Consider the following 20,468-nt stretch of genomic DNA (forward strand, 5'->3'; position numbering starts at 1 on the left):
GATTGCTCTCACTTTCTGGCATTTTGTCACTTACTTGCCATTTTCTGCCCTGGCCAGGGATGAATGCAAAATTTCAAACATAATGGGGCTGTAGGTGGGAGCCCTGACAGCAAAACCAGCTGACAGTTGGCTGAGTTTTATATTTTAATTTGTTTCATATGTGAGGGACAGCGAATACACTTCCCGGCACCGGCCGCGATGCTGTAACCGGACCGGTACCTAACCCTAACCTCAGTATAACTATGCTAAACCTAACCTTAACCCTGACCCTAACCCCAGTAAAACTATACCTAAACCTAACCTTAACCCGTCACGGTAAACTGCCGGTCCGTGCGGTGGTGGCTGCCGCGGCAGTTGCCAGTGGGGAAAAAAGCATATTTGTCCAGTAGTTCCATGGCAAGTGCCAGTGCCGGAGAATGTATTCGCTCCTTCTGTCATATGCTGTTATTTTAGCAATGAGGTCACTTGCGGTCAGTTCAGCACACAGTAGAACTTGATTGTTCAGCTGCCATATAACCGCTACGGCATTTGCCAAATAATTTGGAGGTGTCGTCATGATGCTTTTCTGAATGTGCTAAAAAGAATGAAAATTAAAAACAGCTGCTGTGGAGCTGTCAGTTCAGCACCATTCAAAGAGGTAGGTTGGCTGCTGCTCACATCAGCACCATGGACAGAGTCACTACAGCAGACATACAGGGAGCTGTCCTTTCAGCACCACAGACAGAGTCACTATCTAACATACACTAGCTGTCCGTTCAGGACCATGGATATTATATTTTAACTAGAAAAATATTGTTCCTTCGAAACAATTGTGGGCTCGCTTCAAGCCAGAAAACAATGGCTATAAAAGCACAAAATGTCAAGATCGCAGGCAGTGCTCTCTTTGACGTTACTGACATCAAAGATTGGTCCATTTTGTTCCAAAAATGTGTTGTGCAAAAGTTGACCCGCTGGTGGCGCTATAACAGGCCAATGTGAGAAGGTTAGTATCTGTTCCTTGACCTATTGGGAATGTGCTTGCAAGATTTCACGCACATCCCAGGCTGTGTTCATGATTTGAGGTGTTTTTGGCTTTGGCCACTTTATCGCTGCTTGCAGCTATATTTATTATTATTATTTTATATTTTTTTTGTGTGCACTTCATAGGCATGTTAGATAAAGGTCCTTAGATTGCGTGTAGAATGTTTCATGCAAATTGCAAAAAAAATCCTAGAATAAAAACGGGTTTAAGCGTTTTACAAACTGCTCAAAATTATATAGCGCCCCCCTTTGGCCATTTGGGGTAAGATTGGTTTCAGTGATATTTGAACTAACCCTCTACACTATTTTGTCATGAAAATGTGACTTTGCATGTATGTTTTAGAGGCAGAAGAATAATTTGCATAAAAATGCAATATTGTTTGAATTATTTAAAAAAGCATGTTTCAATGTTAAAGAAATCCGATCTGACAGATCTTTAGATATCGGTCCAAAGTTCACGTAAAAAAAGTTTTGTGCACGTGACGCGAAAATTCCAGAATAAAAGCGGGTTTACGCGTTTTACAAACTGCTCAAAATGGCGGAAAATTGAAGGGCGGAGCTTACTTAACAACGACACAGATGTCTTCCGCTTGAGTCAAAGCACGCGTGTAACAAGTTGCATGTCTTCAAACGAAACGAGTCATGACTTATGCCCGTTTGAAGTTTGAATTTTCAGACACTTCGTATAGCGCCCCCCTTTGGCCGATGGGAATAAAATTGGTTTCAGTGATACTTTGACTAACCCTCCACATCTTTGCCAAATGCCATGAACGTGTAACTTTGCATGTATGATTTAGAGGCCGAATAATAATTTGCATAAAACCGCAATATATATTGAATTATTAAAAAATCATTATTTAACGTACAAACTTCTCACCACATAGCCTGTGTAGATATAGGTTCAAAGTTCATGTGAAAAAAGTTTTGTGCACTTGACGCGAAAATCCCAGGAGGAGATAGATTTTTACTGTTTTTCATATAATTCCGAATTGTGGGAGACCTAAAGGTCAGAGGTCAAAAGTTAGAGGGTAAAAGTTGTTCGGCATGAGGAGACGCATAAGTGTATACAGGTTTCATGGCTGTATGTATAACACAGCATGAGCTATACCTGTTCAAAGATCGCACTTTCGAAGGCTTCCTACAGCGCCACCATTTGGCCGATTGCTATAGAAAATAATAGCACACTTCGCCACTGTAAACTGAACACATTGATGTTTTTATTTTCATTTTCTCACTAAGTATGTAGGAGTAGAAAGGAACCGAAGTTTTTTGATACTTGCACTGACTGCCTGCCTAGTAAATAATGACAATATCTAAAGTGTGCTCGCCTTATAGGCGAGCCCACAATAACATCCAAAACATGAGATGAGCGTCAAAAGTAATCAACAAATTATAGCCAAATTGATGAGCGTCAAAAGTAATCAACAAATTATAGCCAAATTGTCAAACATGACCTAAATCAAGGTGTCAAACTAAATGTAATGCCTCAACTCCTACAGTACAATTCCAAGTGCTTGTCAGGGTGGGGGATCCCCAGTTCAACTATGATAGTTTTGGAGGGTCTCAGTCTGAAAGTTTTGAGAGACACTGTCCTAGGTCAGCAGATCTCAAACTTTTCCATGTCAAGGCTCACCTGTTCATCAACACAACCTGTCAGGGCTAATAGAATTATTATTTTTTTGTTCACAAATTGAAATTATTTATTAATTAACTGTCTGTGTCAATTCATTAATTCAACTTTAAATCTAACTTCAATCATGAAACGTTCTTAATTTAAATTAAATCACTGGTGCCTGGTTTGTAAAAGCCGCTTCAGGGTTTCCAATGCCACACACAACACACTGGGCTTTTGGTTCAGTGTCATAACCTCCCCAACTTAAAGATAATTTTTTGCTTGAGATACCTCTCAATATTCAGCCTCAATCTACATCATGCACACACAGCACACACGTCAAGTCGTGCAAACATAACCGTTTTAAAATGTAATTTCAAATGGCATGATTACTCCATAGACTGATCCAACTGTTATTATAATTTCTATTTTATATTATAACTTATTTTGCCACCATCAGCGGCCCACTAAGGAACAGTACCTTCTCCCAACTCATTTCCAAGGAAATGTCCTTAATCCACCGTGCCCTAGGGAACATCTTCTGGGTTCTACTATCACTCCTCTCACCCAAATACCCTCTCACTATCGGTTCAGTTTGAAAATAGTTTTAAAAACTGATCAAACACTTCATCTACTGATGTCATGCATGCTTGATCTATTAGCATACATGTATAGACTAACACACATGCACATCATTTGTTGATTGATATTCACCAATAACAATAGTGAAACTGTTTGTCATTTGGAAGAATATACAGTATGTTGCTGTACTAAAAATCTATGCATTTTAGATACACAAAGTAAAAAGAAGTACAATTAAAACCTAATCTTACATCAGGTTTCATCAGGTCTCACAGGTTTGCAAACAACCTTTTTTTAAGTGGACTGGACAAAATCATGTTCTGAAAATTGGCCAAGTCTCACAACATTTAATCAGTACAATCGACCCAACAATGATTTGCTCTCGCTGCAAAGCCCAGAGGCTCAGGGAGAGGGTGAGGTACAGATTTCCCTGTATACTTCTTCTCACTTACATCATCGCAGATCCACATACACATCACATAAAAGCCCACAACAATTTGCGAACTCGCAACAATCTGCATCGTAACTTGTTCTGAGCTTGTAATGAGCTTGTAAACTTATTTTGCCCCAAATAGCAATGGCAGTGTTAAGGGTGGTTCAAAAAAACTATAGAGACAGACCAATAGACAGAAAGGGGGTGGGGCACAATACCAATACATTTACCTATACCTGCAGCTAATATCTAATATTGCAGAACAACTTGGGAGCAATTTAGAAGAGTGATGCGTATCTGCTACTGATGCAACCAAGCCCTCCTTGCCTTTGGAAAGGTCAACAAATAATGTTAAAGGACAACTCCGCATCTAGGCTCATATTTCTTTTCATAAATGTGTATAGTTGTCCCACACAAGCCGCCACACTCTGCTAAATATATGTTATGCTGTTATGTGTTTTGCCAAGTCCCGGAAAAGACACGCTGTGATTGGCCAGTACAGTCACTTTGATTGGCAGTTGTGCCGAATGCTCACCCCAAAACATGATGAGATTGTGGTGGCTTGTGTGGGACAACCAAGGCATGGCTTTGTTTGTAATGACAACTAGTAATACATTCATGACAAAATTAATCACTTTTGACCGCAACAAATAGTGTAAAAGCGATAGGCTTACAAGCTAAGAGCTGCTGGGTTCTGCTGGGGAAACTGGACAACAGGGGCTGCCTAATAGACCCCATGGACAATAATTTTGGATCAATATAAGTAGGAAAATGAGCCTCAATGTTATTTAGGGCGGAGTTGTCCTTTAACAATAACAATGACTCCAAAGTCACTTCACATGAATGATGTGAGAGACTATCGTCACTGTCGGGGCAGAAACCTTGTATCTCCAAGTTTCAAATGTGTATGTTTTTTGTTTCGTAAAGTAAAGTCATCATCATACAACACTGTCGCACAAAACTAGTGAAAATAGCAGATGAGATCAACAATACAAGCACACAACACCTCACATTGCAAGGCGTTGTGTGCTTGTAGATCAGCCATTTTCACTAGTTTAAATCATTTTTAAAATGATGAATACAAAATTAACGGTTTTGGACGTATATCTTCTTTGTTTCCTTTCTTTGGTGTACCTCTTCACTGTACACTGTTAATTTTTTTTCTTTTCATACTTCTCCGTAACTTAAACTGTATCCTTAAACTGCTGTGCTGCCTCGATCCGGGCAACTGATTTTCCCCCTTGGGATAATAAAGTTATCTACAGTATCTACCTATATCTGTCTATCTATATACAAAGTTTCCACCCAACAACAACGATATGCAACCATAAAGGTCCCAAATCTAGCTAGGGGTACAAGTGGACAGACAGACAGACAGACAGACAGACAGACAGACAGACAGACAGACAGACAGACAGACAGACAGACAGACAGACAGACAGACAGACAGACAGACAGACAGACAGACAGACAGACAGACAGTGCAAACCAGCTTGGACGCCCACCAATACTGATCCACAGAAGACGCCATAGCTATAACTACGCACTGCCCTCTCCCACCTAGAGGAGAGGAACGTGAGAGTACTAAACATTGCAACGTTTCTACCCAATTTTCCACATTTAGTTCTTATTTGAAAGAAAATCGCCCATAGCCTAATACCATACCCAAGATAGAGAGGCCAGGTTGAAAGTAATTAGGTCGGCCTGTGGGTTTTATAAATATTTAACAAATGAAACGCATTAACAAGAGCTTGGGACTAAATAACATTAGATCCACTGGAACACAGGTTCTTCTTTCTTTAGTTTTTCATTTCATGAAAAACTAGTGGACTAGTGGACATACAAGGTGGACATACAAGGTTTCTACCTGACGATATACTAAACAGTAAACGGTACATATGTGCTGAACATATCGTCACTGTCGGCCGTGTCGGGCAGAAACCTTGTATCTCCAAGTTTCAAGTTTGTACCGGTACTTTTTTTTCCGCCAAGTAAAGCCCTGCTTCATCATACAAGACTGTCGCACAAAAGTAGTGAAAACAGCCGATCTACAAGCACACAACGCCTCGCGGTGCGAGGCGTTGTGTGCTTGTAGATCTGCTATTTTCACTAGTTTAGTTCATTTTTAAAGTGACAAATACAAAACGAACAGTCTTGGACCTTCCATCCGACCACGACGATAGGTGACCTTCCAGGAAGGCATAATGTGTTCTAATGGATTCAGCTGGTAGCACACTGGGGTCACTACTGAATGAAGTAAACGCCTGTAAAGCCTGAAGGATACCATAACTATACACAATTATATCAGCATTGTGTATGTCCTATTTCAGATTATGCTTCAGATTAAGATCCTGCCTCCTGGTCTATGGGTTTTTCATGAACATTTTGTAACACAATTCAACATAGAGTGATACGATCATTTCTGGGAGTTCATATAGGCTCAGGCATATTCTTGCTATTAGTGGAGATACAGCATCAGATCCTCCAAATATCAGACATAAAGTGTGAGAGGCTGTAACTTTGGAAGCATGCCTAGACATAGACTCACTAAAAGGATATTTAATTAGGTAATTTCTAATGGTTAACCCCTGGGTCGACAAATTAAAATCATTTATTTTTTAATGAGCCAGTCATCATTCATATTGAAAAATGTATTATTATTTTATGTTCAGAACATGCAGAATAAAATGGTCCTTACATGTAAATCAAGATGGCTATTGGTACAGTATATGTTATAAACCAAAACTATAGATATTGTCAAATCAAGTATAATTATATCCCAGGACCATATCTTATGCTAAATCTATGTCAAAGGTACTTCTGTGCACATTATTAACATTAGTTATAGAAACAGGTATTTTTATTTCTACAATGAAAAAGATATTAAACAACTATTGTCTTTTTAACTTTTCTTTATGATGAAACAAGAATAACCAGCAAGACGCTCTAAGGGCGAGATGCAACCTCACCCTAAAAAGCTCGATCACATGGATGAGTGCACATGGGCGCGTGAACATGGCTGCTTTGGCATGTATACCCTTCTGCTGAGCTGGTCGAGTCATCAATGTGATGTCAGAACAGGTCAGCTACATATATATATATATGGAGTCTGTGAGGTCAGATGTAGAGGTATTGACTAGCTCCATATATGGAGATCTAGGTGATGATCCAGTCGTCTCCATGTAAGGATATTCAGGGTTTGATTAGGTGTTGTGATCCTCATACATGGAGATCCATGGGGTGATATTCAGCAGTCTTGATTTGCAAATGAATTTTTCTTGGCAATATGGAGCGTCCATATATGGGCATTGCCAAATATGGGCTTAATATTGATGACATCAGGGATCTCCATATATGATTTCCAGAACAGAATGATACTGCAGACACATAGATGGATGGATGTGTACCTGTATATCGGATCTTGAATCCTCTCTTGTTGGTTGCGTGGTCAGTGGACCAGCGTAGATACAACTGGTTGGTTTTAGAGGTGAAGTTTAGTTGAGATGAATGGTTACCACTCAGTGCCACCAACAGGGGGCTCTGTCCTGAAGAACCTGGAGGTGCAGAACAATAATATGAGAAAAGGACGGGAGTGTGCTTGAGCACGCGTGTGTGTGTGTGTGGGTGTTTGTGTGTGATGGACAGGAGAGGATGTGTGGGGTGACAAATGTTAGTAAATGATATTCCAAATCGAAACCTTTATTCTTATTCTAAAAACTCTACATGAACAGATACACATGTATATCTGTACAGCCACTGTGGGGAGGCAGAGTGACTCAGTGGTGGTTAGCACTGTTGCCTCTATGCATGTGAACTCAACTGGGGCGCCTGCCTGCCTGCCTGCCTGCCTGCCTGCCTGCCTGCCTGCCTGCCTGCCTGCCTGCCTGCCTGCCTGCCTGCCTGCCTGCCTGCCTGCCTGCCTGCCTGCCTGCCTGCCTGCCTGCCTGTCTGTCTGTCTGTCTGTGTGGAGTTTGCCTGTTCTCCCAGTGAGCACAAGGGTTTCCTCCCACAATAACAGCAGCATACGGTCTTCCTCAGGCAGCAGTCTGATACACAAGCTGCGTGTCAAACCACTAGACATAGTAAACTGGAACTGAGTTGTCTCTTTTACTTGGGCCGCTTTTTTCCATCTACTGTACACCAAATCTTGTTGCCAAAAATGGCCATCTACAAGCTCACAACGCTGCGCAACGATCCATTATTATGGAGCCCCCCCCCCCAAAAAAAAAAGAAAATATGGATGCTGGCGTTCAAGTAGTTAAAGCCTACAACAGTGGTTTTCAAAGATGGGGGCCACGGCCACGGCCATTATTGTCAAAAGTTATCATTCATTTATTCATCAACCTGCAGCCACGGTTTTTCAGTGTTTTTACCTTAATTTAGCTGGCAACAGGATCACAACTTTTGGCCAGGATGTAAACAAAGGAGCGCAAGGCCACACGGAAAATCATATATATATATATATATATATATATATATATATATTTTATATAAATACAATATTTTTGTGGGGATGAAGTCATTTCTGGTTGTATCCGTCTCCTATCAACCTAGCACCTTTCATAGATTGGTGAAGAGCGCACTACAACTTTGGAATTTTGCCTTTTTTAGGAACCTCATTATCTTCCCCACTGTTGTGTGCAGGAGCATTGTCCTGCCAGTGCCCCTGCCCAGCTGGAGCTAGGCCCTGCACGGATGCTGTTCAATGGCTGCCCCCTGCTCCAATTAGTTAGGACGGATTAAATGCAGTTAGGATGGGCTAATTGCAGAGCCAACATCTCCCCACGGCCCATGGGATCAATTAGGTATCTTACCTTGCCATGGAGGTATGTGTGAGCACCTGTGTGTGTGTGTGTGTGTGTGTGTGTGTGTGTGTGTGTGTGTGTGTGTGTGTGTGTGTGTGTGTGTGTGTGTGTGTGTGTGTGTGTGTGTGTGTGTGTGCGTGCGTGCGTGCGTGCGTGCGTGCGTGCGTGCGTGCGTGTGTGCTGTATTGCACTGTACAGTATGTGAGAACGCATACAGTTGGTGGTGTGTATGTGCAGACGTGGAGGAATATACCATCAAAGATCTCCAGTTCATCAAACTGTTTCTCGCTGTGAAACATCTCAACATAGATGCTGATTGTATAACCTAGAAGAGAAAACACATTGTGGAGTCACAGGATTTCACGATATGCAATTACAAATATGCAGAACAAAAGTGAACATAATAAAACCACATACACGCACGCAGACACACACACACACACACACGCACACGCACACGCACACACACACGCACACGCGCGCACGCACGCACACACATACCAGGTAAAATACGTAAGAGCCAGGAGCACGTCTGACTGTTGGGATAGTTGCTGGGATACCCTGGACTCAGTATTACTCCCGATGATGAAGTCCGTTCCTCATTGGCTGGGCACTGGGCTGGACAGATAAGGGAGACAAAAGCCAGTCAGATTGATCACAACACCATGACTTTGGTTTTCTGTTTTTAGTTATCCGTTAAATTCCCTCCCGGCTTTGCCACCTCCATCCTTTTTGGTTCCCATCTGTCCTTCTGTTCAGCCCTGTCTGCCTCTATTAGTTATTGTCCTTGGGACTTTTATCAAAGCAAATTTAACACACAATGTCACAAAATTACAAGCAGCAGCTAATTTCATTAGTTACATACACCATGGGACAACTGAATCATGCCCTCTCATTCTTATGATCGCTGCATAGATAGGCAGCACAGGAATTAAAACTTTCTAAAACTATTGTGTGGATGGCAACAACATGGAGCAGTGGATGGACTACTGCCTTCACACTACTGACTGCGACTACGGTGAACACCCTGGATGGATATACCGATGCTGTGGCACATCAATATGTACCCCCAGCTCTCGTCCAAACGACAGGCTGCAAAGATCCATGATGGCTCTGCAAGAGGCTATACTATCTGTTGGAGTCATACATCACAGAGACGGACATGTCATTGACCAGTGGTTCCACTACGTTTTCAGCTGAGATCCAAAAGATAAATGTGTCGTTCCCCGGGATCCAAATCCCATTATGAACTAGAAATACTGTTCCTTCGAAACAGTGTGGGCTCGATTCCAACCCAAAACAATAATAGTAAAAGTGTCAAGTTCCCAGGCAATGCTCTCTTTCATTTTACTGACGTAAAATGGTAATGCAAATACAATGTAGACAAGCAGTGTTATTACATGAACTTAAAGGACCAGGTCACCTTTGGGACAACCAGATCTTATTTTATTGTTGTGTGGGGACACGATCAACACAATGTTGAGTTATTTTTTGTGTTCAATCTGTGTTTTTAGATATTTTAGTATTTCAGTATGCTACAACTGGTCATATGATGCATTTTGCATCATATGATGCATGAGATGATGCAATATCATGCTACAAAGCATCATATGACCAGTTGTAGCATGCTGAAATAATAAAATATCTAAAAACACAGATTGAACACAAGAAATTACAGGATTGTGTTGATCGTGTCCCACACAACAATAAAATAAGATCTGGTTGTCCCAGAGGTGACCTGGTCCTTTAAAGGTATGGACAATTAAATCAAAATAAAATTAAAATATAATGTGGACGGGTAACCAACAACAAAAGTTCGAGACCAGTAGCATGTTGGGAACTGAAGTTATGGCTGTTTAAAGCCTGGGAAGAAAGATGGGGAACCTGTGTGTGTGTGTGTGTGTGTGTGTGTGTGTGTGTGTGTGTGTGTGTGTGTGTGTGTGTGTGTGTGTGTGTGTGTGTGTGTGTGTGTGTGTGTGTGTGTGTGTGTGTGTGTGTGTGTGTGTGTGTGTGTGTGTGTGTGTGTGTGTGTGTGTGTGTCCTAGGGGTCCCTGAACTACACTTTGCAAACCAGCAAACCACATCAAAGTAATAGTACGCAGATGGTCCTAATATTGACAAGCTTTTTAAAAACAGCAGATCTACAAGATCACAACATGTCGCAATGTCACATTGTAGATCAGCTTCTACGTGATTCATCTACCGTATGTTTTGTATTAATAATAAAATCTGCAAAGTAACAAGTAACTAAAGCTGCCAAATGCAATTGCAGTGGAGTATAAGTAACAAAAGTGTAAAGTAAAAGTTGGTATACAGTACGGGACATGCTGATCCAAATGCATATGGGATATACTAGGATTCAAATGCAGACAGGCTGAAATTCATGGCTTTTAAAGTGTTTGGGGTGTGGTTTTGCCAGGTGGGTCCACTTCGGTTGATCGTCTGATTTGGAAATGCATTGGTTGTGATATCTCCCTGACAACCAACAACAACCACACAGAGTGCCCCTGCGGGTTCTAGGATATATACTGTAAAGCCCATCGCCCGGGAACCTTATTCTTTTTAAGTTAAATTTCTAAAACACTACAAAACATGTGTCAAAGACAAATACAAGCAAACGTCTCCACAGTAACACAGTAACAGTTGTTTGTGTGTCAGTGTGTGTGTATGCGTGTGTGTGTGCGTGTGTGCGTGCGTGCGTGCGTGCGTGCGTGCGTGCGTGCGTGTTAATAATAATAATTATTATTAATAATAAAATCTGCTAAATAAAAAGTAACTGAAGCTGTCAAATGCTGTATTTATAGTAGAGTATAAGTAACAAAAATGGAAATTAGAGTAAAAGTACCTAAAAATTGTACTGTAGGTACAAGTACTTGTTTGTATATACTTGAGTAAATGTACTTGGTTACTTTGCAGCACCACTATCCTTACATTAAGACGTCTCTGCCGAGACTTTCGCATTGTCACTGCAGGGCCGACTTATGTAAGGCTACATCACCACAGAACAGCCAATGACAGCCAAGCCTTTAATCACAGCTGTGTCAATCAGTAGAGTGGAGAGGGACATTTATTTATAGTTTTAACTATAACTATAGTTTTATACATCACACAGCTTAGACATTTGGATCAAATCAGACAGCAGACCTGTGTGAACGCATTGATATAAATAGCATATCTGAAGTGTGAATATTGCAGCCACAGCGACTTAATATAAACATGGGTCCCTTTCCTCTGTCTCACTCTCTCCCCACTCACTAAACCCATTGGAAATGCATTGGGTGCTTAAAGTTAAACATTTTTATTTTTTTATAATTAAACTACAAAACATTTCAAAACCAAAAGTACAAGCACACGTGTCCTCAGTAAGCTGAACACATAAAAATTTGAATGGTGTTGAAAGGTGTAAGCGTTTAAGAGATGAAGCGCGCCAAAGTTTTGAGGAGATACTGACTGACTGACTGACTGACTATAAATAATGAAGATAACATACGTGTGCTCGCCTTCCAGGCGAGCCCACAATTAACCACTTAAGCGCTTTGCAATAGTGAAAATAGCAGATCTACAAACTCACAACAAGCTTGCTATTTTCACAATTTCTTAGGCTTTTCCAATTCATGGATTGCTTTTTTCTTAAAGTAGCTATAGTCAACTTTATATATGTATTTCAATTAAAAAATTACCACAAAAAGCGTAAAATAATGATAAAATAATAATTTGGGCCATTGTCGGGCCGACACTTTGTTTACATCCTAGTCTAACAATAGACTAAAAAGTGTCTGTCCGACAATGGCCAAAATTATTATTTTATCATTATTTTACGCTTTTTGTGGTCATTTTTTTAAACGTATATATGAAGCTTATTTTTTTATAAAATATTTTCGAAACATTATTTTTACATCCGTTTTTCAAGAAAAAGTTGACTATAGCTCCTTTAAATAGTTTATAAAAAATGCTGTTTTACTTCTGAGGAAAAAACTGGGAATCTTTATATCTTTATATCTAGCCTCCTGCCACAGTAGCACAAACACCTACACATCTCGCTCCTTTCAGCTGACCACCTCCACCCCATTAAAACAACAACAACCACCCACGCATTCCCCAGACCCTGGAGAGAGATGTTAACAGACTGATCAGGAGATATAATCCCCTTAGAGACTGAAACATATACTCCTGTGAAGACATGGATCAGCGTATGTGCATCTTTGCCTTGCAATGCAGAAAAGGAGCCTGCAGTCCTCCTGTGCATTAAAGAAGCAATGTGGGAAGGAGATGCTTTAACTACTTATATAAACTGTAGTTTCATCCTTTATGTTTGATCTACATACTGTATATTTTTCGGAGAACTTAAAGTGTAAATGATATATATAAAATAATATGGAATTGTAGTGAAATAATATTTCTAATATTATTTCTAATATCACAAGTCCATACCTCACCAAGTTAAAATGTTGGTACACATATTTTCGCTAATTCTTGCATTGTCGAAGTATAAAATAGGTATAAAAAAGTATAACATAGGAAATACATTTATGGGGACACAAGGTTTCTGCCCGACAGCGTTGATGTGTTCCACCATTTGTGTTCCTTTTAGAGTAGGCTACTTTGTTACCCACAATGACTTTGTCCTAGTTACCGATCCCCTTCGTCACCTTATAAGCTGCCATTTATTAAGGCCTTGCAGGGTAGATAGACCCAGAGCCATTCTCCCTTTGTGACGACTGCTTACATAAAGAGACAACACACAAAGGGAGCTAAGATCTAAGACCAACTTGTCTGGGGCCTGCGCTTATAATGTGCCTACTCCAGAGTCCTCTTTTTTAGACTGTCGGCTCCACTTTCTCCTGATTTGCAATGGAAAAGATAGGCTGTTTCCTCATCTCCGACAGTGTTGAGATTGAATGTCTTTAAGGCTCAGCTTAAAGGAAGCACACAGTGGCACAACAACACAACACTTTACCTTTTTCCTAAGAAACATCAGGAGTCACAACTAGCACTTCTAAAACACTTAAACCCCATATGTATGTACCTGACCGGGGTCTCCCAGGGGTCTAATACTTGGTCCCCTCCTTTTGTCCCTCTACATCAAATCTCAGCCAAAATAGCCGATCTACAGTACAAGCTCACAACAAGCTTGTAGATCAGCTATTTTCAATGAATGTTCGCCTATTTTTAACGACTAACCCATACTTCAACTTCACACAAAGGGAGCCAAGCTAAGTTGTCTGGGACAGTACTTATAATGTGTGTCCCCCAGAGACCTATAGTCTGTGGGCTCCATTTTCCCCTGGTTTACAATGGAAAAGATAGGCTGTTGCTCATCTCTGACAGTGGTGAAATGCTCAAAAAGACCCAAAAAAAGAGAGAAAAAAAAACTCAGCAGCACAACAAAACACTTCAAACTGATTCCGAATAGTCTCAGAAACACCAGGAGCCACAAATAGCATTAAGTTAAAAGTTAAAAGGTACTATTTTAATACATGTAGGTGTCATCCAGTCTAGCAAGAACCACAGCTTCTTCTCAGGGTGAGAATCTTAAGCCCTTGAGCACTGTGCCTGCCAGCATGATAAACGGCTGCGCTACTGATCCTCCAGATTGAAAAGCATCTCTGGCATTAGATGAAGAAATGATGAAGAATAATATGTCAAGTCCAGCAGAGTGTCTAGCCAAATGTTTCAACTTCAGCACACCAGACTAACACACGCTTTTTTTTGTGACAAATTGCCCATTTCAGTGATTTACTGTTATCTTTATGCATTTTTTTCTTTTATTCGAGAACAAGAAAATACATTTAAAAAATGTAAGAACAAAACAATATATTTCACTTGCTTTAAAACATGAAAGAGAGATCATCCATCTAGTTTATTATAGAAATAATATTTTATGGTCGTCATTACAAGACTAATGGTATTTCACTCTGCAAGAACTTTCACAAACACCACTTTGTGACTTTGTGACTTTGAACCTCTAATATTAGCTGTCCCTGTTATCCACTGTCACTACCAGTGTCCAAGCTTTGGACATAACTCTTATAGAGGATTATAGAGGTTTACAAACAAGGCCGGTTATGTCCTGAAAAATATGATCTTGAATGACATAATGAATGATTATACAGATATGAACTTAGATGTGTAGTAGGATTTATTTATTTTTTGTTTCAAAACAAAATTTGCATGAGACAGTCAGTGACAGACATAAGTAAGGCTTGGTTTATCATTCATAAAATCTGACTGTCAGTTTTGGTTGACAAGCGGTTTGCTGTGAGAATAGAGGAACTAAAGGGTGTTATATTATAAATTAAAAGCAAAAGTGCCTGTTTCTAGTAGCATGGATTCTAAGCTTAGGGACCCACTATCAATAAAGATGGTAAACTTCTCTAACACTAAATGGTTTAGGGTTTTTAGGGACAAACATGGTCTACTTTCTTCAGATGAATGGTAAAATAACTTCAGGGACGCGTATGGAACGAGGGAAATCTGTGGATTGACCTTACCTTGACAACTTGGAGCTGGGGCTTCAAAAAGCAAATGGGAGTTGAGTTTACAGGTGATCTCTGTCTTTCCAGCGAGGGTATACCCAGGGAAACAGCGATACTTCACAATATCACCTGGCAGACAAGAAAAGTGTGATAAAAGAAAATGCTATGTATTGCAGTCTTAAGTTGTTACCGTACAGTAGACATTTTAGCTGGAATTTTGTTTTATTTTACTAAACTTACATGGCATTATTGTCAGTAGTTGACTGACAATTAAAAACTAACACAATTTAAAGGGGATTTCCATTAAAGATTACGCCTATTACAATGGTGTGGAAAATTAATACCTCCACCACGTTATTTAGTGGTGACAGATTTTTGCTCATTAGATTTGAACCACATTCATTGGTTTCATGATTCAAATCTGATAATTAAAACGATGTATCAGTCTCGACACTCGGACACTGAAGGCTGATTTATACGTATATCGTCATACGACGAACGACGGTGCCGGTCAATGACGCTTACTGAAAATAGACAATCTACAAGCTTGTAGCTCTGCTATTTTCGACGAGTGACATTGTCATACAGTACACTATACGCCTGTCTTATGTCGTAACCGCAGCAACCAAGGCAGATAGGTCGACGCCGTCTGAACACACAAATCGGATCTGACCAGTAGTGGACAGTCAGCTCTAAAGATCAGATTTGACTGCACATTCTTACAGCTGCACACACTGCATACTAAAAAGTGCTGGAAACCTGTTGCATGCCAATGAGGTGTCATGGCTGTGTAACACACTGGCTGGAAGTATCAGGCCAGGGAAAAAAACCTGGCCTCATGCAGCACTGACAGGCTGAGGGAAAAATACCCCAAAATATTCTCAAAAAAGAGTGATAACCCAGGTGCAGAGGCACACGAAATAATAGTCCAATTCCAGAAACGAAACCAAAGTTTTAATCACAAAACCCCAAAGATCACAGTTCACAAAAAATGTCGTTGTTTTGTTTTGTTGTTTTCAACACTTTCACAATGGCATGGGAAACAGAGGCCAAACACTTCACCAGACAAAGACTAATCACTGAACTGAGGAAAAGGCAGGGTTTAAATACTCATGCAAACAATAGGAAATCAAGGGCACAGGTGAAGTGGGAAACAAGGAGGAGTGGCAGTCAATAATGAGGCAGGCAAAAAAAAAACACAGTAAATAACAGGAAAAATGTCCAGATTGACGCTCAAAACCCCCCAAACCATGACAGGAAGGAATGGAATCGGAGTCTCTCTGAACATAATACCTCTATATACATAGAGGTACATGAATACTAGGCTGTTGAAGATGAGACATCATTGCAGTAAGAGCCTATTAGCTTTGCATAATACTGGTCAAAATGAATCATCTTGTAGCATTGTGAAACCTGTTTTTCAGTGCTACAGTAGACCCTGTTAATATGAAAGGCTAGGGTACAAATTACATTTATCACAGCACGGAGGAAATGGAAACTTGACAACAGCATCTGATCATCCTGATGATCAAACACTGTTTCAACACACTGTGAGAAAAAGACAAAAGACATCCCAGACCTTCACTAGGCTGGGTGCTGGATCAATATGTTTTTGATAACGTTTGGAGCCTCAAGGCTCTTCCTCAGACCAGGTTGGCGGAAGAGCCCTGAGGTGCCAAACGTTAACACATTTATTTTTTGCAAACGGGAATACTTTATTGTAGTGTGCAGATTTCATTATTTTTCATTAGTTTCAACACACGCCATTAGGGACAACACACGCCCAGTGCCTCATTTCAAAGCTACAAAACGGCAGAAGACAGAACTTTGCGCCAGGTTATTATCATGCTCACCGTTACCAGGGTTACTGTGGGTGTTTAGGTGTTGGTTAGCCTGGGCTGGCTTCCAATTTCGGGCTTTTGATCCGGTCGGGAGCGGAAGGGCTCCTACGTTTTTCTGTAGTCCAAAACGGACTACACTTTGGCCGGAAACAACGACCGGAAACAGTTTTAACCAGGTTTTAACCCGTACTTGCGCATGCGCTAACTACTTGCGCATGCGCTAACTGGGTTGAAACTGTTTCCGGTCGTTGTTTCCGGCCAAAGTGTAGTCCGTTTTGGACTACAGAAAAACGTAGGAGCTCTTCCGCTCCCGACCGGATCAAACGGCCCGTTTAGTAAACGAAGACCAGGCTTTCCCCCAGCGGAAAGCCTGGTGACGCGAGGTTAGGTGTTGGTAGACAGGGACGTGCTGGGCCCCTGATTCAGCCCGGGAAAAAGCGTTGTAGAGGCCCTCATTGCGCGCTATAGAGAGAGATCTCTCTATAGCGCTGCTGCTACTCAAAGATTGCTGCCATTTCAGATCATGACAAGTGACAAGCCAGTGGGCCAATTACATGAGTTATATTTCGTCATTGTCGGGTGGAAACCTTGTACGTCCAAAACCATTTTGAAAATGATTTAAACTAGTGAAAACACGCCTCACGGTGCGAGGCGTTGTGTTTTCACTACTTTTGTGCGACAGCCTTGTATGATGAAGCAGGGCTTTGCAAATTTGAAACTTGGAGATACAAGGTTTTCTGCCCGACAGTGACGATTTACTTTGTTGGCCGCCCAGCCCCCAAAATGGAATGAAGGCCGACATTTTATTTAATTTTTTTTCCTAATGGCCGGCCTGGACCAGCCGGGAATGAACTGGCCGTTCGGGAGTTGTCCCGCTTTTCCCAATGGCCAGCACGTCCCTGTTGGTAGACACTAGGCAGCAACATCCTTGTCCCCCCAACCCATCTTGTCCCTCTCCGTATCCCTTTCTCACTATCCTACCCCCCCTCATAGATTACACTCTGGTCTGACGTCACACAAAACCGAAACCATTGCCTAACAGCGCCAATTTGTGCTGATGTAGGTGATCTACATACTAAACGTATGTTTCTATATTTGGGCATAACCTGGGCACACAAACAGACACACACACTATATTTAATTATATATACACGTTTTAAAGGTTTTTTCTACCTATCTGGAAGTCCTCATCTTCATAAATCATCTCAGCATTTTCCACAGGAGCAGGAGGAGGGCATTTCTTCAGGCGGTATGCTGGGGAGAGTAGTGCAAAATCATTACAAGGGTAAGTAGAATTCAGCAGAAGAGTTTTAATATTAAAACACACTGCAACAGCATAATATTAAGAGTTTTGTTCTCTTGGTGTGTGAGCATGACTGGGGCATTTCTTCACATGAGTGTCCTGTGGTAGGTGCTGCAGACCTAAAGCCCTTGCATTAAGCCCCCACTGAGCACTCGGCGTAACCCTCTACTTCCACATTGTCCTAGATTTAAGCACCAAAATGTGGTACTCAAACGCAGTAGCATTTTAAATGCGGAAGACCACCAGGTGACGGCAGCTTCAGTGTTCTACCGTGGGTCTGGGGGGGGGGGGGGTCTTGATTGTATCCTAACGCAGTGTTTCTCAAACTTTCATATTTCAAGGTCTCTCCTTAACTCTGACAGTGTACAAACGGAACCAAATGGACCCGTTAGGGTTCATTTGGTTCCGTTTGTACACTGTCAGAGTTACAGACTTGTATGGGACAATTGAGACCCCCCTGAAGGAACCCACAGAGTCCCTGGAATCCACTTTGAGAATCACTGTCCTAACTAGGGGTGTAACGATACATTTTAATAGCGATTCGATACATATCACGATACATGGTTGACGATACGATACATGGACGATATTTGTTCATTCATGGTGATACGATACGATTCGATTTAATTATTTAAAATCGATATAGTAACTATTTAGCAAAGAAATTAAATCTGTGTTAAAGGTGTGGATAGTGCAGGTTTTTAAGGGAAATATGTATTATTATTGATATAAATAAGTAAACACAGTGATTATCTGCCAAATACATGGACATTGTATAATGACAAACCTGCACCTTGACATGAACCCAAAGATTACACTCATTTATCGATAGAACAGTGTAGCTATATAGAAAGGAAAAGTAATTAAACCCCTCCTTTTCATTTTTTCTTCTTAAAAATGCTAAATACAATGCACAAGTAGGTAGTATCGATACAATCGATTCTTTGCACTGCCGATTCGATACGATACAAAATAAAACGATACGATTCAATTTTAGCTGTTTTCATTTCGATCTACTTCGATTTTTTAAGTTAAAAACGATATTTCGATACAGTTACTATATTGTTACACCCCTAGTCCTAACGCATGCCATGTAGCAGACTCAGCAAGGCTGTTGTAGAAACATAATAGCAGAAGCGGTCGCTGTGTCATCAATAGCAACACTATCTCAAATTCTGTACATAGTTTGGGTGTGCACATCCCGGGTATGGACTAGTTATGATATATCGATGAGACCTTGAAGAGGTCACATCAGAAGTCTAAACAGACAAAGACAAAATAAAACAATAAGATAGTTTTGGCTTGGCCTTCCTGTCCAATCTTTTAGCTATCGCTAGAAAGTTACTGTGTGCAGTTTGTGAACAAAGCTGCACAAATCACAATGCAGTGTTCTGTAGCAACGCCCCTGGTACCAAAATGAGCCGCGCTCTGAGCTGGACAAAACAACATTGGCCTCCATGTACAGTGAGGTGATTGTGCAGGGGCGTCAGAAAAGAAAATGAGGTTGTAGCTCATTGTCTACCTCATTTGCATTTAACAATGTTTCACTTATGAGCTAATAAACACGGAAGTTTGAATCTGTGAATATTATTTCTAACCTGGACTCCAGCCAGTTCAATACTGTACATGACATGAGTGTAAAATATACTGTATATCTATAGACCACAAACTAGGACACTCCTCAGTGTCCATATTTGTGTTCATTACATTTCCACTTCTTACATTTGAAAACCTCATCAATCAGTGGTTTGACTGTCTTTGATATGCATAGGTTGGATGGAGGACGGCTCCTGTCAGAAGCCGTCTAAACACGGCAATGTTTTCTCAAATGGGAGTTAGAGAAATTGAAGGAAATCATACTTCCACAGACCATGTTTAGAGGAACGCTCCCAGCAAATATTTAATTCATAACATTGACTTTTCACCCACCAAGGTCTTGTTAACGACGAGAAAAAAAACATGGCCCTGGTGGCAGAAACATTGATTTCTAAAACAGACGGACTCTACCTCAGCCCTCTGCTGCGCTTGGATCTGCTCTCTACTGAATAAAAGAGCAAAATAACTTAGACGTAGCAGTTTTTCAGAGGCAGCCATGCCAGTGCTAAAGTGATATATTTTCATATGATACTGTATGATTGAATGTTACAAGGCAGCAGTGCTTATTGTATATACAGTAGCTTCACCAGATTACTCAGTGAGAACAAAAGGTTCAGTTTTTTGTGGTGTTTGTCACTGTACATTTGCACACGTGTGTTGTGAATTTAGTGGTCTTCATGGACTGAGTGCAAGACAAGTTCTTCAATGTATCTCCACTGCCAGCTAAGTACTGAGTGAGAAGGATGCTAGGGTAGAGGACCTTGTGGAGAAATATTGGCTCAAACTACATAGGGGCACTG

The 20,468-nt window shown here is 40.9% G+C and overlaps 1 protein-coding gene across 1 annotated transcript in view; it reads right to left on the reverse strand.

The window, feature by feature from the left end:
- LOC308288605 (CUB and sushi domain-containing protein 1) overlaps positions 1 to 20,468 on the reverse strand; it is an 803,860-nt gene that overhangs the window by 92,503 nt on the left and 690,889 nt on the right. The window contains 5 exon segments of the mRNA XM_080730076.1: positions 7,055 to 7,201; positions 8,706 to 8,777; positions 8,954 to 9,070; positions 14,944 to 15,057; positions 17,943 to 18,023. Of these exon segments, the coding sequence (XP_080586202.1) occupies positions 7,055 to 7,201; positions 8,706 to 8,777; positions 8,954 to 9,070; positions 14,944 to 15,057; positions 17,943 to 18,023 (531 nt within the window).

The sequence above is a fragment of the Nannobrachium achirus genome (genome assembly GCF_963921795.1).
Source record: "Nannobrachium achirus genome assembly, chromosome: 7".
Taxonomy (NCBI): domain Eukaryota; kingdom Metazoa; phylum Chordata; class Actinopteri; order Myctophiformes; family Myctophidae; genus Nannobrachium; species Nannobrachium achirus.